Source organism: Olea europaea, chromosome 15 (assembly GCF_002742605.1).
Source record: "Olea europaea var. sylvestris chromosome 15, O_europaea_v1, whole genome shotgun sequence".
Lineage (NCBI taxonomy): Eukaryota > Viridiplantae > Streptophyta > Magnoliopsida > Lamiales > Oleaceae > Olea > Olea europaea.
Window position 1 is genome coordinate 18,784,770 of NC_036251.1, and position 11,643 is coordinate 18,796,412.

Here is an 11,643-nt window from a genome sequence, read left to right on the forward strand (position 1 = left end):
GTATTAAATATATGTAACATTTCAATTCTAAATTTAATTATTTTTTTGTGATTATGAAATAATTGTAAATTTGTGTTCAATGTATATAACATTTACATTGAAAATTTAATTATATTTTTTGTTTTGTTATTTTACATGTAGGCCGAGTATGGAACTATTTTTTCATATGAATCATTATAAATACCATTTATCAAGAATAAATATTGAATATCGAAGATTTATAAAAAATAAATATTGAACATTGTAAAGTAAAAAGAAATATTATTCATTTAACGTACCTGTCTAATCATCATTTAGGGGAATTTGACTGGTACAAAATTGTCGAGTATGCCCTACGGCTCTGCATCTGCCATACCCACGCGGTCGAGGAAACTCTCCGGTAGATGGTATTCTAGATGTACTTGGATGTCCAGGACCACGCGGTTCAACTGCTGGTGGCAACAAATTATGAAATGGGAGAATGTGCTCGAAAACTTCCCACTCGACTTCATTCGGCAGAGTAAATATAGTCTCAGCATATGCTGTTCTCCAACACTCAGTCGTATAATACAAAGAGCATAACGTTCTCGCAGCAAAGCCTCGATACATGGCCATCGCAACTGCATGCTCACATAGAAAACTCTCTAACTGAAATCTCGTACAACTGCATGTGTTATCAGTCAAGTCCACCATATATGCCGTATTACGTGCACATTGCACGGAGAAGCGAAACTCATCTAGTGCTTCCACATTCAACTTCCTCGCAACCTCTGCTGCTTTAAACAGTTTCTCCTCTTGAGTTGGGGCCAACACGCTACTGCAACTCAGTGATGCCGCACGTCGATCATGAAACCACTGTTGTAGCTTGTTATGAATGTTCTCAATCATTGCGAGAATTTGTAACTCTCGATCCTTCTTAAATAATGCATTGAGAGACTCCACGTTATTCGACGTCATCATATTGTATCGACGTCCTGGAAAGTATGACCGTGTCCAATGTTCGATCCCCATCTTCGTCAGATACTCCAACGCCGGTAATGATTTACTTCCTATCTCGAGCATGAACTTATTACACTCTTCAGCACTGTAAGCTTCGGCTGCTCTCCTGAACAATGAAACGACGCCTGCGCCCCGATACCTAGTCTTCAAATTACCTTGTATATGGTACATGCAATACCCGTGATGTGCCTCAGGAAAAACTTCAGCGATACCATTTATTATAAACTGTCTCCGATCGGTTACAAAGGTAAGGTCTTTGACTTCCCCGATCACTTCCCTTAGTTTAGAAAAGAACCAATGCATGGACAGATCATTCTCGCTGTCGACTATGTGGAATGCAATAGGGTAAATTTGGATGTTGGCATCTTGACATGTAGCAATAATTAATTTGCCTTGATATTTAGCTTTTAGAGTTGTACCATCAACTAGAATTACGGGTCGCATTGCATTTCGAAAACCCTGAATACATTGTCCGAGAGCCATGAAGAAATACTTAAAACAATTATCGTCTCCCATCTCAATAAAAAATGCCATGCCAGGATTAGTTGTCCCCATGTTATGGCAATACCTAGCCAATTTAGCATAGCTTTCTTCAGCCGATCCCATTAAATCTTCCAACGCACATTCTTTGGCCTTCCAGGCTTTCTGGTAGCTCATGACCACTCCGTACTCTCGACGGACGTCGTTAATGATGTCCGAAGGTCTGTAGATCGTCCGTGGATCCTGATACTTGTGCATTATCTGTCGACCAATAAACCATGCTCGAGCTTGCCTGTGATCGTTTCGAAGAATTTCCACTTCGCAAGTATGTTCCCGTGAGTACTTGTGAATTACGAAGCACTCATTCGTGTCCATCTTAGTTGCTCTCAAGCGCCAATTGCAACTGTCTTTGACGCAGGCAACTGTCAACAATGACTTGTTTGATTTCTTTACCTTGAACTCAAAGTTATATTTTAATGCCAGCCGGTGCACAGCTTCCTACAAATCTTTCTTGATTTCAAACAGTTGCTCGACCTGCAAGTCCTCATTATCGGGAACCACACGGAAAGAATTGGAGGACGGTCCACTAGTTCCAACCTGTGAGCTCCCACCCGGCTCGTGTTTCTGTCGGGATAAAGCAATCAAATTCTTATTTGTAAACTCGTTTATATTCTCATTGTCTTCAACTGTCGACAAAATTCTGCGCGTAATAGCGACATCACGATCAGAAGCAACTGTCTCAGGAATAACCACATCATGCGCAGGAACTATCCCTACTGTCTCTCAAAAACCTCGATCATTGTTATCCGCCATATCTGAATCTTCGCGTTCACCTTCGATAACATCCTTCGTAATTAAAGTCACACCAAGAACAGTTGGAGTCCGATGCATTTTATTCAATTCTAATAGATAATTCAATTCAGCATCATTAGTAACGAATACTGGTAGCATCGGAATGGATGAATCCCTATAACTGTTGAATAGATATCTCAATTGCATATCATATTGAGATTGATCGACATTCAGCTTATTTTGCAAATCGTGGTACATTTCTAAGTATGGTGTACTTTCTGCTATGGGAATTGCAATACAACTACGTATGTCACTCGTCTATCTCCATTCCCACCGATTATTTTCATTCAATTCGAAACATCGAAATAACAGACGGTGATTATCGTATCTGCATGAGGAAATTGATTTAATCAACTTCATTTATTAATTATAAGAAAAAATCAGTGCAGAGTCTGTGTTAATTGGCTGTTTAACAGCCGACAGTCGAAAACAGTCGTACTGTTTGGCTGTTAACAGCCAAAACAGCCGACTGTTTGGCTGTTAACAGCCAAAACAGCCGACTGTTTGGCTGTTTTTGCGTAGGAGAAAACGGTTCTAAAGAAAAATATTATACATCTGTTCAATTTTTTTTGATAGGTAAGATCTATTAAAAAAAATTATGCTAACTACTATGTCGACATAAAATTTCTCTATTCAAACGTATACTAATTGACTGAAAACGAAATTAAACATGCGTAAATGTACTTACCGATTTGAAGTAATTGACATGAAAAATCTATTCTACTTCAACGTTTCAAAGTTTTTCTAGATTTTGAGGTTCAAACAGATGAAAATATGAGAGTTTTTTCTGTGTTGGAAGCTCGTTTTGAAATTTTTATAAGTGGGGAAGTGTTTGATTTTTAATTATTAACTAAAAGGGTAGTATAGTCCTTTCAACAATATATTATTTTGTAATTGTACAAAACATTTAAGGGCATCTTTGTCTTTTACCATACAAGAGGCCAATCTCATAATATTTATGATTTTGAAAGTCAAAGTGGAATTTAGGTCCTTTGACTGGGTCAAACTTAAAAGTACCCCGTTGCAGCCTTTATCACAGCCTACATGCCAAATTGTCAAGATCCCCCGCAATGGCGGATCCAGGTAGTGGCAAGCTTGGGCGACCGCCCTAGCTGGATCTGCTGGAGTCTTCACTAGCTGCCGGGTGGAAGATTGGAAGTTGCAGAGCCGCGACTGAACTGAAGAAGGTAGGAGCGGAGGAGGAAGATGAAATTTTGAATTTGGGTCCCTTTTTTTTTGTTTAGGCCTTTTTCTTTGGGCTGATGAGTTGGGCCTCTTTGTTTGAAAAAAACATTAGACCCAATCCATGGATAATGATTGATGGATATATACAAATAACTGCAACCACGCCTCCAAATCAGAGGCAATAATCGTAGCAAACCGTTCTGTAATTGCTCTCCTTCTCCCTGCTATTGGCCGCAGATGTTATTACTTATTTCGGTGGTCAAAACCTCAATTGGTGGCATTAGAAATAGGACGCCTATGTGTTGGTGAGAAACTTCTAAGTTCTAATGGCTCATTTTTTCGATTTCCACGTGTCTCCCTTGGATTAATGCAAATTATGCAAACTTGTAAACTTACTTTTTTGTTTAATAATATCTTTTTCAAGAAATAAGAATGGGCTACTCTTGCCTCACACAGAGTCCGCCTGAGTGCCGCTCACGCATGTGACTTGTGAGCCCTCTCTTCTCTTTCACTTTTTTTTTTGTTTGTTTGTTTTGTTTTTGTTTTTTGTCCTTTTAATTCATTTTTTGATTTATCTTTTATTTTTGAGCTATGAATCTATGACTTGTGTTTTACTAGTTATGATTTATGTTTTATGAGTTATGATTGTGATTTGTGATAAATAATTCAAAATGAAATCCCTACCTTGTAGTTCTAGTTTGCGTTAGGTTGTTGCTAGTTCATTAGATTTGGAAGATTATAAATAATTTGAACTTTGTTAATATAATAAATTAATAATACTTGTTAATTAACTTCAATTATAAACTGAATATTGACATTTTGTTAATATATATTGCATGTTTAATTGAAAAATAAATTAAGGCAATTTTGCAGATTATGGAACTATTTTTTCATTCGAAATGAAAGTTTGTTTATAGTTCCAGTTCTAGTGGTGCATCTAGTTTTAGTCCGTACGATTTTTTGAATATTATTTAATTAAATATTAATAAACGATTCGCCTATCACAGATGCTGATTGTTGACAGTTAACGTTCAACGTTCGCGGTCCGCCTTAGCTGAACTAAGACCCTGGATTCGCCCCTGTCCCCCAGCATCTCTTATTCAAGAGGTTTGTATAGTCAGAAAGAGTAATTTATGTGTTGTCATTCTTCGTCTCTCTGTCGAATATTTCTCAGTTTGTTCATTGCATACAATATGTTTTGAACTGATCAAATTGAATATGATAAAATCTCTGATGGATTCCAAGTCTATCTTGGATCCAAGAAGGGAAAATAGGCCGATTTCACCTATATTTAGTCCAGATTAAATGGCAGCCAAAGTTTGATTGTCTTTAAAGCCTTTCCAGTTCAGTTTAAATGTGATTAGCACTGTTTTATACACATTCTATATATCACAGCAGAGGTGCCAGAAAAAAAACTTTTTATTCTTCTTTTTTGTCACATTGGAAGTGAATCATTATGATATGTGGGTTTGATTTGAAAGGTTTACAATTTCTTAATCATTATGTGTTGCAAGCAGGATATGGAATTGGCCAAGATGTTGATTAGACCAAATTAAGTTTTCACTGACGACTTGAGCAAGAATCTTTGTTAATTGAAGAAAAACATGGTGCAACTAGACGGCAGTAGAGGAAGATTTCCAGAGGTACATGATTGAGAGGAGGCCTCCGAATGAAGTTAAATCCATTCAGGGAACTGGTCACATGGTCATGTTATCAAATACTCATGAACTCTGCCTTTTGTCAATTTGTCGGAAGGAAGTAGTAGAAAAGTATCACTCGTACCACCTCAAGTTTCGAGGTGGCCTCACCTTATTGGGTGAGGCTAGACTATCCGATGAGGTGACAACTCCTCATTGGATGGCAGTACCATGTAGGAGGGCGCGATGTCCTAGCCACTACGAGTCTATTCCATGTATCCAGGCTTTGTTTAGAAAAAAAAACCCAATTGGTAATAAATCTATGATCACTACTTGTATCATAAATGATTCCTGTTTGGTATTTGTAAAGAGATCTTATTTGTCAAGTATCTCTCGTGGATAGGCACTCACCATAATTTTAGAATGATATTTTTATGGATAAGATAGGACTATCTCTTATCATTAATCAACAAAGAATAATTTACTTGGAGTTAGTATTATAATGAAGTTGTACATCTAGAATCCAAATGATTGTCGATTTATGTGACAGTGAGATATCACCTTCCATGGCCAAGAAAGTTAATAGTACATTGTTATACATTGGACAACATGACAAATAACGCACAAATCGATAATCTAAAAACTCTATGTAAAATTTTTTTTCTTTGGATTTGAACACTTTTCTTGTTACAATAACTCAACCAATGCAGTAAATCTCAGCCTTGGTTATGACAATAGAAGATCATAGTTGATGGATGTACATGATTCGATCTCAGCAATCCAATGGAGAAACCATTGACGTCAAAATTTTCAGAATTCTCTAAGATTCCGCTTTCAACAAATCTCCAACAATGTGTCTATCAACTTGTATGTTACATGCACACTTGGATAAAACTGTTAGCACCAATTTACCGAACCCAAAAAAAAAAGAAAAAAAAGGAAAAAAAAGTGCCCACCATCGTTGATACTTTAACGTTCAAGTCAACTGTCGATACAAAGTAATGTGTGAGGTAGTTTTTTAATTTTTTTATTTTTTTGTCATAAATCAGAGAGAAAAGAATAGGGAAAGTCATTAGACTTGTAAATAATCATTGAGAACTAAAGTTCTATATTTATCGGCAAGAGTTAAAGTTGTAGGGGTACAATGCTCATAACAATTACAGTCGTAGGGATACAATAGTAATTTAATATTTAATTTAAAATATTACCACAATACTTATTTCAGTAAAAACTTTGTTATGATAAAATTTAATGGAACAAAAATATTAAACAAAGGAAAAAATATTTCAAATATTTTTGTAGTACTAAAACAAATGACGACCTATTAAAACAATGTCAGGAAACCCGATAACATAAAACATAAGCGAATTTATTATAGTTTTGTTTGAGCAACAAGAGGAAAGCTTGTTCTATCTCTCTTTGTAATCGTGCACATAGAAGGATAACAGACTTTTTGAGATTTAAGGGCTTTATCTTGGAGGTGTAGAATGCCTAATACCTGTACAAAGAGGAGACCGTGAGAGTTTAGGACAACATTTTTGTCGCAACTTTCTAAAAGGCCAATCTTTCTTTTTAAATCTTGGTTTCCTATTTTAATTATTTATACTACTCAATATGTTGATATTGTCTAAATTATGAAATCCATCACAAATCACATTATAAACAGATATGCTCCAGGCAGATAATTTTACGGATGAGAAACTCGGATGCACCCCTCAAGTTTCTATGGTAGCAACTGAAGACAAAGTAATATCACCGGAATTCCAGCGCTGGATGATTGAAACACCCAGTTAAAGAGCTGAAGGAGATCAAAGATTCATACCATATTCCTATGTTTTCAAAGCCTGATGAACTGTGCCAGTGTTTGCTTAATATTTTTTTCAAAGCTTTTTTTGTGTCTTCTTATAATAGTAATACTGCTATATTGTTGTTGTCGTTTTATCTTCACATCTTGATCTTGAAATTTGTAGGAAGACTAATTTTTTCGAGTTAATTGAGTTAGGAGGCTTATTTTGAAGAGAAAACTCCGTGCCCTTGTTTGGCCATCATTTTCTAGAACTCATTTTTCCTCAAACATATTTTTACCAACACATTTAATGAGAGTCACAATTTTTATCAAATCACTATTAATTATTAAATCAACAATTCGTCCACTCAGACAATAACGTGAGCTCAATCAGAGTTCAAGACCTTATTTAGATTGTCTAATGTTATTTCAGTTTTCTTTCATACACAAGTCAAGGAAATTAATTATGTTTCATGATTCATGACAACCAAAAAGGGAAGAAATTGGAATGGTAATCAGTAATTTTCTGCTATCTCTTGCAGGCGGAAACATAGTTCTTCAGGTTTTGAGAACATAGCCATGTGATCTGCACCAGAAATCATCTTCACCTCATCACTTGGATTATTTTCAATCATCCACCTCTGGAATCCTTGCTTTAAAATATTATCACTTTCACAAATCAAATAAACACGTCGAACCAAACCATAGTTTTCTTTCGAAAGAGCCATTTCTTTCAGAAAATCTGGTCCATGGTGGAAAGCTACTGGTCTCATCAACAAGGTCGCAAGAGCCAAATCCTGTTAAATCGAATTCAAAAAATTAGACAGAAGAGACGCAATTTTGGAGCTAAATTTGATGCCAGATTTGCGTGTACATGTTGGTATACTCACCTCGGGAGGTGACAGCTGATATAACTTCCTGGATAAACAATTGGGGCCCAACAAGATGGAAGTTGGATGTTTGTCCACTCCATTTCCGAATGTTAATTGGCTGTCCATGTAAGAATCCAATTGTTTTTGACACTGTACATAGCACAATTATTACGTTAAGATTCAGCCATGTTTGAACCAACGTTTATAAACCATCTATAATCGATCGAATTACTTTTAATTCACACATTTTCTAGAACTCACAAGTACTATTGACTTATCAACCACTTGTTTCTATCCAATTTCTCAAATATTCGATGAATTTTGCATGACCTCACCTCTTGACTAGTGGCAAGAATATCGAGCTCAGGTCCAGGCATGAAGGCTGCAACAAAAACAGCAACTTCAATTTTCCGAGGGAACCTTTCCATGGCAAGAGATATGCAAATTCCACCAAGGCTATGGCCAACCAGAATCATCCTCTCGTCCGGTGCCAAAGCCGCCATAAATTCCAGCAACGGGCTGCAGTAGTCGGTGAAGGAGGTGAGCTCCTCCAAACGCTTAGGATGAACACCAGCAGCGGCCATGTCAAGGACAGTGACTCGGTGGCCTTTAGACCTAAGAAGAGTCACCAATTTGTACCAACACCATGCACCATGGCATGCTCCATGAACCAGCACAAAATGCTTCTGTTTTTCGCTCTTCTCCATTCTCTTGATCTTGCTTCTCTACTCTCGATCTGTCGATTTACATATTTCTCAGCTTCAATTAAATGACTTAAATATAGTGTGGGGGACATAATCGAGGGTGGCTATTAATTTTCACAAAATCGTTTTGGGATTGGATATATTCCTAATGTGTGATTCTGGTTTGGCCGGCCCCTACTCAAATAAATATGATGCGTACTGGGAAGAAATAGGAGTATAGTGACAAAAGCAATGCTGCTATCATATCATCACTTGGAGCTAGCGTTTCTTAGTATAATTCAACGGTGGATATAAGACGGCACAAAATTGGGCTTCATTGATTTCCACGGAACATATAACTTTCTATCTATTGGGTTGTCCATTATTATTTGTCTTTTTTTATTGTTGTCGCACAAAATTATAGTAGGATCAAAATCCCATTCATTTGCTAAAATTAGGTAACAACTCAACATGTACACGTCATAAATTAAGGAAAGAAATGCTATTCATAATACAGAATCTAAAAATCCCATTCATTTGCTAAAATTAGGTAAAAACTCAACTACATGTCATAACTTAAGGAAAGAAATGCTATTCATGATACAGAATCTCAACATATTGTTTTTTTTTTTTCATTTCATGCCATTCCCAGGTGTGGAAATAGCTAGATCTGGCAAGTTAAAACAATCCCCACCACTAACAAATCCATTATCTCCACTCTCAATCTGCCACGTGTTACCGACACTGCCGCTGGTGAGCCCACCTTCTACGGCCCCGGGAAAGGGCCAGACTACTCTTCCAAGCCCAACTGCCCCATCCTCGAGCCCAGACCCAATTCCAAGCCCAAAGCCACCTAATGCCAGAAGCCCAGTGCCCTGGGGATTCAACAATGAAGTGAAACTTCCACACATAGGCTTAACATCAGCAGCATACGGCACGGCACCGCAGTGATCGGCCGCGAAGGGGATCAGAAGCTGAGAACTGGTGGCGGGCAAGTGGTGGAAGTCATGATGAACAGAGGAAAAGGAATCTGAGCCGTTGGAAGCAGTGTTGTTAGTGTGGACAATGGCAGTGCGTGAACGTTTAGCATTCTTCCGGCTACCACCGCCAACTGGAACGTCACGGAGGGTGCCACCATGAGTCCAGTAGCGGCGGCAGGACTTGCAGAAGTGACGGGGCTGCGAGAAGTTGTAGTTGTTGTAGTAGCAGAACTTAGTGTTGGTGGAGTCACAGCGTGGGCAAGGGAGGTGCTCTGGCTCCGGCGGTGGAGCTCCCACTTGGCTTGACTTCGTAGTCTTCTTTTCACTCATATGATCTGATGGCATTTTTCTACTTAGTTTTTCTCTTACTGTATAGAGTATAGACTACAGAGCCGTTGAAGTTGAAGTTGAAGTTGAAGTTGAAATGAAGAGTGCCTAGTTTAAAGCAAAGTGAATGAAAAATAGAGGGCTTCGGGGGAATTGTGGGAAGATGATGAAGGGGTTTTATTATGGAGAATTAGAGAGAGAAAGAGAGATCCTGTCTAGGGTTTATGGAAACAGTGTGTCTGAGTTCTGAGACTTGTGAACAGCTTTTGCAGAGATATCTGTTAAGAGGTATGAATATTTTCAGTCGGCTCGAAAGCAGGCTTTGTTTGGGTCGGCTCCTAAATGGGGGCTAATATTCTTCTCTACATTAGCTACTAGCTTCTAGCTTGTGCTATGGATGTTTTGTGGGGCATTCTTTGAACAACCCTTTCAAAAATTAAGGGACCCACAATAAATACTCATATATATGGATTGTTTCAAGAGGAAATTGATTGAAATGTCTATTTTACGTGTTCATCTGTAAAAATGTCAACTTTCACGAGTCTTGTAAAAATGTTCAATTTGGAATATTTTGAACCAAAATACCTATGTAAACAATTTATGATTCCATACAAAGACAAGAAATCGATTTTTTTACAAAAATTTTATTGGTCAATAAATTTTTGACACATAACATGTCATATTTATTTCAAAAGTGCACATGTTAAATCACAATTAATGTTATTTTTTCCATTGACACAGAAACGTCGAGAATTACATTTCAAGTGTAGAAAATTGTCATGTTCGAAATGAAATGTCATTCTAGAGATTTAAAATGTCGAAAATATTTAATATTGTGATTTGATATGTGTACTTTTAAAATATAAACGGAATTCAAATATCGGCAATGACATTTGAAATGTCGAGAACATCATTTTAATGTAACTTCTTATGAAAGCTACTTCTTGAATTCGCAACAAATTGAAAAAATAAATAAATTGCTTCTTTTTTTCATAAAGGGCATAATAGACAATTTAATGTTAAATTTAAAAAGTAGACATTTTTCAATTGACACCCATGAAATTAGACATTTTTGAAAATACCTCTTGTTTCAATTTCCACCAAGTAATGCTATATAGCTTATTTAGGACAATAATACAGTGATATTAAATGATAGTTCTAATAATCACATTTAGTGGCGGAATCATAATATTTTATTTGGGGCTTATTATGGTTGACAATCCATTGCATGGAGGTAGATGATAAAGAGAGTGACATTTGAAGAAAATAATAAAGCTACATATTTTGTTAAATAAACAAAGAAGAAATCGACTTTGGATTAAAATACAAATAAAATATTGAAGAGAACAAAAAAGGTATCAAGTTGGGTTAATTTAAGCATAGTATTTTATCAACTTTACCCATTGTGCTATCTGATGTAAGAGAAAATTAATATAATTATGAAAAATGGATGAAATGAAAATGAAACTTAAATATTAGTTTATAAGTTTGTACGAAGGAAACGCTGAATATTAGGACTAATTGCACAATTTCAATTTTTCCAAAAAAAAAAAAAAATAGAATTATGCCTGAGGATTTGAAATCGTGCTAATAATAAAATAGAAAAATGAACGTTTTATCATCAGGTTGCAACCTATTTGTTTGGTCCCTATTATTTCACATTATAATTTTTCTCTCTCTTCAATCACACAATCTTTCGTAAATAATATTACACGTAAATAAAAAAAAATCTTGATTTTTCAACCACAATCACACATTTTCCAAAAAAATATTATTCCAAAAATTACAATGCCAAATAATGGGGGCTAAATAGAGTATTTGATTTCTTTTTATCTTAAAGACTTTATACTCTCTTACTTTCAT

The 11,643-nt window shown here is 36.3% G+C and overlaps 2 protein-coding genes across 2 annotated transcripts; both read right to left on the reverse strand.

The window, feature by feature from the left end:
• Positions 1-7,285: 7,285 nt before the first annotated feature.
• On the reverse strand, positions 7,286-8,628 carry LOC111410362 (probable esterase PIR7A). The gene is made up of 3 exons (XM_023040658.1): positions 8,126-8,628; positions 7,809-7,940; positions 7,286-7,715 (listed from the first exon to the last, which is right to left on the reverse strand). Exons 1-3 carry the CDS (start codon positions 8,495-8,497, stop codon positions 7,434-7,436), a joined length of 786 nt encoding a protein of 261 aa, XP_022896426.1. The 5' UTR covers positions 8,498-8,628; the 3' UTR covers positions 7,286-7,433.
• A 466-nt stretch (positions 8,629-9,094) lies between these two features.
• LOC111410363 (dof zinc finger protein DOF3.4-like) lies at positions 9,095-10,163 on the reverse strand. Its single transcript, XM_023040659.1, has one exon. The coding sequence runs from the start codon at positions 9,796-9,798 to the stop codon at positions 9,106-9,108; it is 693 nt and encodes a 230-aa protein (XP_022896427.1). The 5' UTR covers positions 9,799-10,163; the 3' UTR covers positions 9,095-9,105.
• Between the last annotated feature and the right edge of the window lie 1,480 nt (positions 10,164-11,643).